General features: G+C 51.4%; 1 protein-coding gene across 1 annotated transcript in view; it reads left to right on the forward strand.

Annotated features, from left to right (window-relative positions):
* The window catches only part of hdac4 (histone deacetylase 4), a 107,210-nt gene that overhangs the window by 56,899 nt on the left and 42,475 nt on the right, over positions 1-7,836 (forward strand). Inside the window, exons 6-8 of the mRNA XM_084478535.1 lie at positions 92-242; positions 1,881-2,001; positions 4,213-4,331. Of these exons, the coding sequence (XP_084334661.1) occupies positions 92-242; positions 1,881-2,001; positions 4,213-4,331 (391 nt within the window). The remainder of the gene's footprint in view (positions 1-91; positions 243-1,880; positions 2,002-4,212; positions 4,332-7,836) is intronic.

Genomic DNA, 7,836 nt, shown 5'->3' on the forward strand with positions numbered 1-7,836 from the left:
CTCTCCTGGTCTTCTCTCCTCTCACCTCTCGCCTTCTGTCCCGGTTCTCTCTCCACTCTCCTTCCACCTCCTCCTCCTCCTCCCTCCACAGCACCAGCAGGACCTGCTGGCCCTGAAACACCAGCAGGAGCTGCTGGAGCACCAGAGGAAGATGGAGCGCCACCGGCTGGAGCAGGAGGTGGAGAAGCAGCAGCGAGAGCACAAGCTGCAGCAGCTCAAGAACAAGGAGCGGGGCCAGGAGAGTGAGTCACCTGTGGAGGCCCGCGTCCCTGTGACGACACGCAAGCACGCACGCACGCACGCACGCACACACACACACAGACGTCAGAGGCCTCGAGGTCACGCTTACATCACGTCGAACGCGATCCCCCTTGACGCGGCATCGTTGCAATCCCGATAACATTACGTTGTCATGGTCACGTTTCACATCCAATCACAGCACATGGTCGCGCCCACAGTAACATTATGGTCACGTTCACAACCAAACACAGTACACAGTCATCGCGATCCCATTGACGTTACATTGTTACGGTCGCGTTCACATCCAGCCACAGTACATCGTGGCGATCACGTTAAAAGTACACCACATTGACGTTGCGTCGTCGCGATCACGTCGGTGTCACGTCGTCATGGTAACATTTACGTGACATTCACACGATCTCGTTGCATTGCCACCGACACATTAACACGTCGTCATCATCACTTCGACAACACGGCCAATCACAGCGCCTGAGCGAGCCGCTGCTGAGGGAAGAAACCGTGTGTGTGTGTTCCCATCGGAGGGACACGGATCAGAACTAGTGACGAAAGCAACACATGGGATGCATCTCCAGTCCGGAAGTGTTCACGTCTCGGTGCGCCGGGGTCCGCCGGCGGATATCAAACGATCGCCACGGCAACGCTCCCAGTTGAAATGCTCCGAGTTCGATCCCCCTTGTCCGACGCCTGACATTTAAGGAATCCCAGCGCAATATGGCCTAATCCCTGCTCTGCATATCGGCTGACTGTGAACAAATGAGTAAACAGTAATAGTGCTGGTAATGGTTGGATTAGTGGTATATCAAGCTGCCGTCTGCCCGTACATGACACTCTCTACGCCAATCTTCAGGTGTCCCTGGGCACTCTGTGTGATCCCAGCCCTGGACACAGCGCTCATAAACAGGGGAAGCTTTGTTAAGTGCTGCAGTAAATTGCCTGGAAGGGAATCTCATAAAAGCCAATTTGCCTCAGTGGCAAGGAGCACATATTGGAATGTCAGCAATTTCAGTGTCAGTGTGATTTAGAGTGGCTGTATTAGCGCTTGTCACTTTCTTGTTTTCGAAATGACTCCCGTCTCGCCGGGGTTCCGGTAATTGACTGTCTGCCGCGCTCGTGCCTGGATGTACTCTTGATGTTGTAATCCTTCCGGATATAACCGGGATCCTGTTGCCATCTGTACCCAAATATCACAGATAGCTTCAAGTAAACAAGTGAAATACCAACATGATCCTAAGATTATCTCCTCTTCTTATCACCTTCTCCCCTCTCTGCTCATCTCTCACTCCTCATTGCCTCAACTCCCTCCTCTCTTCTCTTCACTCCTCTCCATCTCCTTTCCTAAACCCCTCTTCCCCTCTCCTCCCCTCCCTCATCTCCTGTCCCCTCTCTCTCCTCCTCTAATCTTCCCCTCCTCTTCTTCCGCCTCCCTCCTCTCCCACTCCTCCCTCCCTCCCCTCCCCTCCCCTCTCCTCTCATCCCCTCTCCTCTCTCCTCCTCTCCCCTCCCCTCTTCTCTCATCCACTCTCCTCTCCCCGTCCTACCTCTCTCTCCCCCCCTCTCCTCCCCCCTCTCCTCTCCTCCTCCTCCCTCCATCCCTCTCCTCCTCTCCTCCTTTCCACTAGGTGCGGTAGCGAGCACAGAGGTGAAGATGCGCCTGCAGGAGTTTGTCCTGAACAAGAAGAAGGCGTTGGCTCACAGGAGCCTGAACCACTGCCTGCCCAGCGACCCACGCTACTGGTATGGGTGAGTCTCTCTTTCCCTGTCAGTCAGGGCTTGGTATGTGTTGATGGGTTTCTTTGGCCTGCGTGTGACTGTGTGTGTCACGTGGGTGCAATATGTGCCTGCCAAAGGCCAAACCTTGCCGTCGCCATAGCTTACTAGTACCTCTCCAAAACTATAACTACCCATCGGGAAGTCGAAGCATGAATGCAATCACCGGTGTAGAGACCCAGGGGGTGGCTATGGCAGCTGTTTAACGTAGAGATATTACATTTAATATATATATATATATAAATATTATATATTATAATTCAAGCATCTCTCTCTCTCTATCGAGCCTTCTCTCTCTATGTTTCTGTGTTGTTTGATGGTGTGTTTCCTAATTCAGACCAGCATGTGAGGTAGTACAACTTTATCATTATCCTCCATGGGAAAGGGATAAAAAGGGGGATTTACCCTTCCATGTATTCTTATTCCCGTGTATTTCTCTCTCTCTCTTTCTCTCTCTCTCTTCCCCCATGTCTCTTTCGTGCTCTGCTGTGCTTTGCTCAGTGTCGTCTCATCCAGAGAGCTAGGCCTGCTGTTGGCTTTTCCTCAAGTCACACATTGGTAGTCTCTTCATTTCCTTAATCTCGACTGTCCATTCTTACACTTCTCCTCCTTCCCTCGTCTCTCTCTCCCCTCCCCCCCTCTCTTCAGCTGTCCTTCATACATTCATTGAATCGTTAATTCAGACGGACGGAACTCCGCTGCTTCAAAGTCAAAGCTGAAGATCAGAGTAGCAGCACAAGAAGAGAATGAGAAAATTAGTTTCACTCTTTTTTTTTTTTCCGTTGCCTCTGTGTTCCGCTGCCTCTTTGAAAGCTTCCATCTCCCCTCTCTGTCAACTCCTCTTGTCATGTGGGACTGGCTGTTCACACCTAAGGAGGGTTTCTTCCATTCCTTTCTTTCTCCGAAAGAAAGTCCTGGTTTCAGGGGCAAAGCTTGTCTTCTCTTGATGTCGGCTCCCCGAATGTCCACTGATGATGCAGTTCAAGTGTTGTCTCTGTCTGTCCTATTCAAGAGAGAGTCCTGGAGTGGATGAGGGACTAGAATATCTCGACTTTTACTAAAGTGTTTAGGTTTGGAGTGGTATGTGAACGAAAGCAAGCTCATGCCAATGATCAGACCGGGGGCGTTCTGCTACCTGCAATGCACAAGGCCAGCACTGCTATTTTTGTTAGGGCCTACGGTTTGAAGGAAAAGCAGCCTGCTGCGTCTTTTGTTTATTTTAACTAGGCAACCGCCGAATCACTGATCTTATCCTAACCGCTATTTAAACATTTATCATCTATCTAAACATCGTATATATATATATATATAAGCATATAGCCCCGGGATGCAGCAACAGCCAGCACTAGTTTCTCCTCCATGTTGTCCCCACCACAGTAGGCCCGCCTCTCAATTAATCTGATTGGACAATGGAAAAAAACTGGGTGCTTTTCTGCTCTGAAGTTAAAAATAACGGAGAAACGTAGAGAAACATAGAGCGGACAGAAGGCGAGGCGCTCCGCGACGCAAAGCAGCGAGGAGAACACTTCGTTCTCATTGAAAACAGTTCCAGAACGCTGCTGAAACGCGCTCCGTCTGATCGGGAACTTTACTCTGGCCTGGGTCACGGTCGACTCCTCCCACCGGGACCTCCTCATCGATGGAACGTAACTCCTGGAACGGAAACCCGGAGCTTGAGAAGACTCCTCCTCACTTGGAGAGGTCCAAATGTTCGCCCGCACACACCCACCGTTTCCAACGCACAGGTAGAACAGCGACCGCAACACCCAACTGTAGAATGTTGGCTGGAGTGAAGAACAAGAATAGTCTACCACGGCAACCGCCAACAACTACCACCCACGTGTACGGCACCTGGCCCCGTGAGTTTGTTTAGGGTCTGTCGAGGGCAGTGGTGCAAGCAGCGTGACGTGGGAGGAGTCTAAAGTGGGAGGAGTCTGAACAACTCAATGTAAATTCCCCGCTAGGAGGTTCTATTACATAGGACGTTTCGATGGGTTCGGATGCTTGGCGGGGGGGGGGGGGGGGGGGTTCATTGTGGGAGGCTCCTTAATAAATGTGAGTGCTTCGAAACTGATATGTTATCTTCAACAAAACCAGGTAAGGGCTTCACCGAAACCACGGTAACCAGTCGGGTCTTTTAGACTGTGCTGATGTTTGGTTTATTATCTTCTTTGTGCAATACAGGAAAACCCAGCACAGTTCTCTGGACCAGAGTTCGCCGCCGCAGACCGCCCTGTCGGCCTACAACCACTCGATGCTGGGGATGTACGACTCGCGGGACGACTTCCCCCTGCGCAAGACAGGTAACCCCCCCTCACTCACCATGGCAACTGCTTTACAGTCATAACCTCAGGGTCCATGTCGTTAAACGTATTTTAACGCCGTGGTTGGGACTCAGGCGGTGATGACTCTACTGGGGGGAGGGAGGGCGGATTTAAACGGCCACCTGGGATATCCTGGGAAAAAAAAACAACTTTTTGAAACATTCCCTCAAGGGAATTTTGATTGGAATTTGGTGAGAACGGCGTTAAGGCTGCAAATGCCGGCCGTACCTCAAACACAGTGTTCATTCGGTCCTGTCCAGTGCTCTTTCATGCCTGCCCAAAAATCAGCGATTAACGCTTGGATTTGTAGCCCCATAACGTCACGGAGGAACTCTTGCAGCGTCTTGCAGTGGAACATTGTCCTTCTCAGTGCCATGTCTACGTGGGGACGGGGGTGGTGCTGCTCCATTTGAGTACACACACCGTCCCTGAACACGTTGTAAATGTGACCATTAAATGTGATTCCATGCTTAATTTGTCTGGATAAGCACCTGGTGTAGTAGCCTGAGAGTTTGCATGCGGAGCTAAAAGCTAAGTTTTGTGGAGCGGGGGAGATGAGATGGATTGCTGGTGAGATTTGCATACACATTGATTTGGTCACCACACACACAAAGACACACACGCACACACACACACACACACACAATTAAATGCTTTTATTTGGATCCACATTTACAAAGAGGGGAAAAAAGATCCAAAGATTTTGGGAAGAAATACTGATAATGTGACAGGTTCATCTACAAGACTTTGCAAGGCATACATGATAAATTAAGTTATTAAACACATCTTTGCCTCCAGATTCTTATGCTACCTATGGTGGCTGAAACAGAGCAGAATTTTGCCAATCTTTTGGTTTCCTTCTTTAGTAATCCCCCCAACCGCACACACACACACACACACACATACACACACACACACACACACACACACACACACACACAGGCGTAGACTCCTGCACATGTATAAAACTCATCTCGCACACACACACACACACACACACACACACACACACACACACACACACACAGACACACACACACACACACACACACACACACAGACACACACACACACACACACCCCGAGTCCTACACAAATGTGACCACACACACACACACACATATGAAAATCCAAAGTCGCGTTAATGCTGTGCCACGCGTAATCAAGTTAGAGATCGGGATCCGTTGCGGCGGGGTGGTTACCGCGGCGACCGCTGTCGTCACGGGTGACGTGGCTCCCCTGTCATCGAGAACCCGCTGCGTCGGCCCCCACCCCCCCCGTATCGCAGGCGGACCCCGCGGGGTTAATCGTCCTTTTGTGTGGACGGCCCTGCGCTGGCGGCGCTCCAGCGCAGTTTCCTTGTCTCGCTCAAAGAGGCTTTGTGATGGCGGAGCACAGAGGGACACTTTAATACCGACACAGGAAGTGGATGGAGCACGCATGACGTACACCACCACCACGCTCCCTCCGTCTGTCTGTCTGTATGTCACGCACGCACAACCCGCTCGCGCAACCCGCGCGCGCATGCACACACACACACACACAAGCACTCAGTCACTCAGTCACTCGCCCACTCACTTACACACACTCCCACACGTTCACATTTAAAGTACATTTGTTCTCTCTATCGCTGCCTCTCTTGGTCACACACACACACACACACACACACTCACAGACTCACACACGCTCGCACTTGAGGAAAGAGATAGACGTTTTCTCTTGTTCTTTCCTTATCTTTAATTCATCGTGGCGTTTCACTCACCCGTCCATAAAGCTAATGTTTCAGATGAATGCAGGCATCCATTACAGCCCAATAGACTGCTTGCATATTAGCCTGAAGTCGCCGTACAATCGCTCATTTTCCTCTTCCTCTTTTTTTTTCTGTGAACAGAGGAGGAGAATCAAGAGAAGCAAACCGAGACGTTACATTATTTAACGTCTGGTGTCGGTTTGATCAAGTACAATATGTAAATGCAATGCATAATTATAATCGCCTAAAGCATTCTTCCACATTTCCAAGTTGAGTACAGTCCCATTAATCTTAAATGAGTTCAACTCCGCGTCCAGACCTCTCAGCGCCGGCCTCTTTTTAATAGAACGGCCGAGCACAAACACTCTCCTCCGCGAGTACGGCCTACGGTCCAGCGATCCATCCGTCTGCTTTCTTCCAAGTACTGTCTGTGTGTTTGGTGTTAGATTGTCATCTGTTATTCTATACGGTGCGGTCAGGGCCGTAGCCCCGGGGTTTGAAAAGTGGTGTGCGGTGTGCGGTGTGCGGGGTCCGCGTGTGACACCAGCAGCCATGTCCCACACGGCGGACACACGGGGGGATGAGTCTAAACCGAATCAAGCATGCGCTCATCTCGGTGACCCTCATGGCGGGCGGGGGGTGGGCGTGGTGCTTGTGTTTTGGTTATTCGGCCCCATAAAGTCGCATAAAAGATTCATCCAGACATGACATTTCTCGGAAGCCAAAGGCTCGCTGCCGATGAGCTTCAACAAACTACTCTATTGATTCCCATGAATCTCTCTTCTCTCTCGCTCTCTCTCTCGCCGTCCCCTCCCCCCCTCTCATGCTCTCTCTCTCTCTCTCTCTCTCTCTCTCTCTCTCTCTCTCTCTCTCTCTCTCTCTCTCTCTCTCTCTCTCCCCGTCCCTCCCCCTCTCATGCTCTCTCTCTCTCTCTCTCTCTCTCTCTCTCTCTCTCTCTCTCTCTCTCTCTCTTCCCGTCCCTCCCCCTCTCATGCTCTCATGCTCTCTCTCTCTCTCTCTCTCTCTCTCTCTCACTCTCTCTCTCTCTCTCTCTCTCTCTCTCTCTCTGTATGTCTCTCTGTATGTCTCTTGACCACTGCACATCCCCTCAGAGTGTGCGAGCAGCTGTGATCGATGGGTTTTAGATTGGACGAAACACTTCCCGAGCGTCCTCACTCTCTATAATATTAAGCGGCTCTTTAGTGGCCCTCATCAGGACCCTAGCGCGCCAGCTAATTGCTAGCGGTTGTTCTATTGTGGAATAGCGAGCGGTGCGGATGGACACAAACGGGCTGGGTCATGGAACTAGATTCAGGAGCCGTAGAGCTACACAGAGCTGGAGGGAGGGGGAGCTAGATGGAGGAGAGAGAGAGAGAGAGGGGGAGGGGAGAGGGAGAGAGAGAGAGAGAGACTGAAAATAGATTGAGAGAGATGGATAAATAAATCTCTGTACCAACAAATAAGGTCTAAACCGGCACAGAGGAGTTGAACTCTGATAAGTGAGCAGTTTGCTGCGGGTCAATGAGCGACTGGTTCACACAGCTCCAGCTGGGGCCTGTTGACGTAGACCAACGGTGAGCTGCGTGAGGAACAGACGAACGGAGCCAGGACCCGCGGGTCGTAGGGGGCCCCGGGGTCACCTGCTGCGCTCCTCTGGGGGGGGGGGAGAGTGAGCAGAGAGAGAGAGAGGAGAGAGAGGGGGTGAGTGGGGGGGGGGGGAAGGGGGGAGGGGGA

The sequence above is a fragment of the Micromesistius poutassou genome (genome assembly GCF_964030765.1).
Source record: "Micromesistius poutassou genome assembly, chromosome: 14".
In the NCBI taxonomy this organism is placed as follows: Eukaryota; Metazoa; Chordata; class Actinopteri; order Gadiformes; family Gadidae; genus Micromesistius; species Micromesistius poutassou.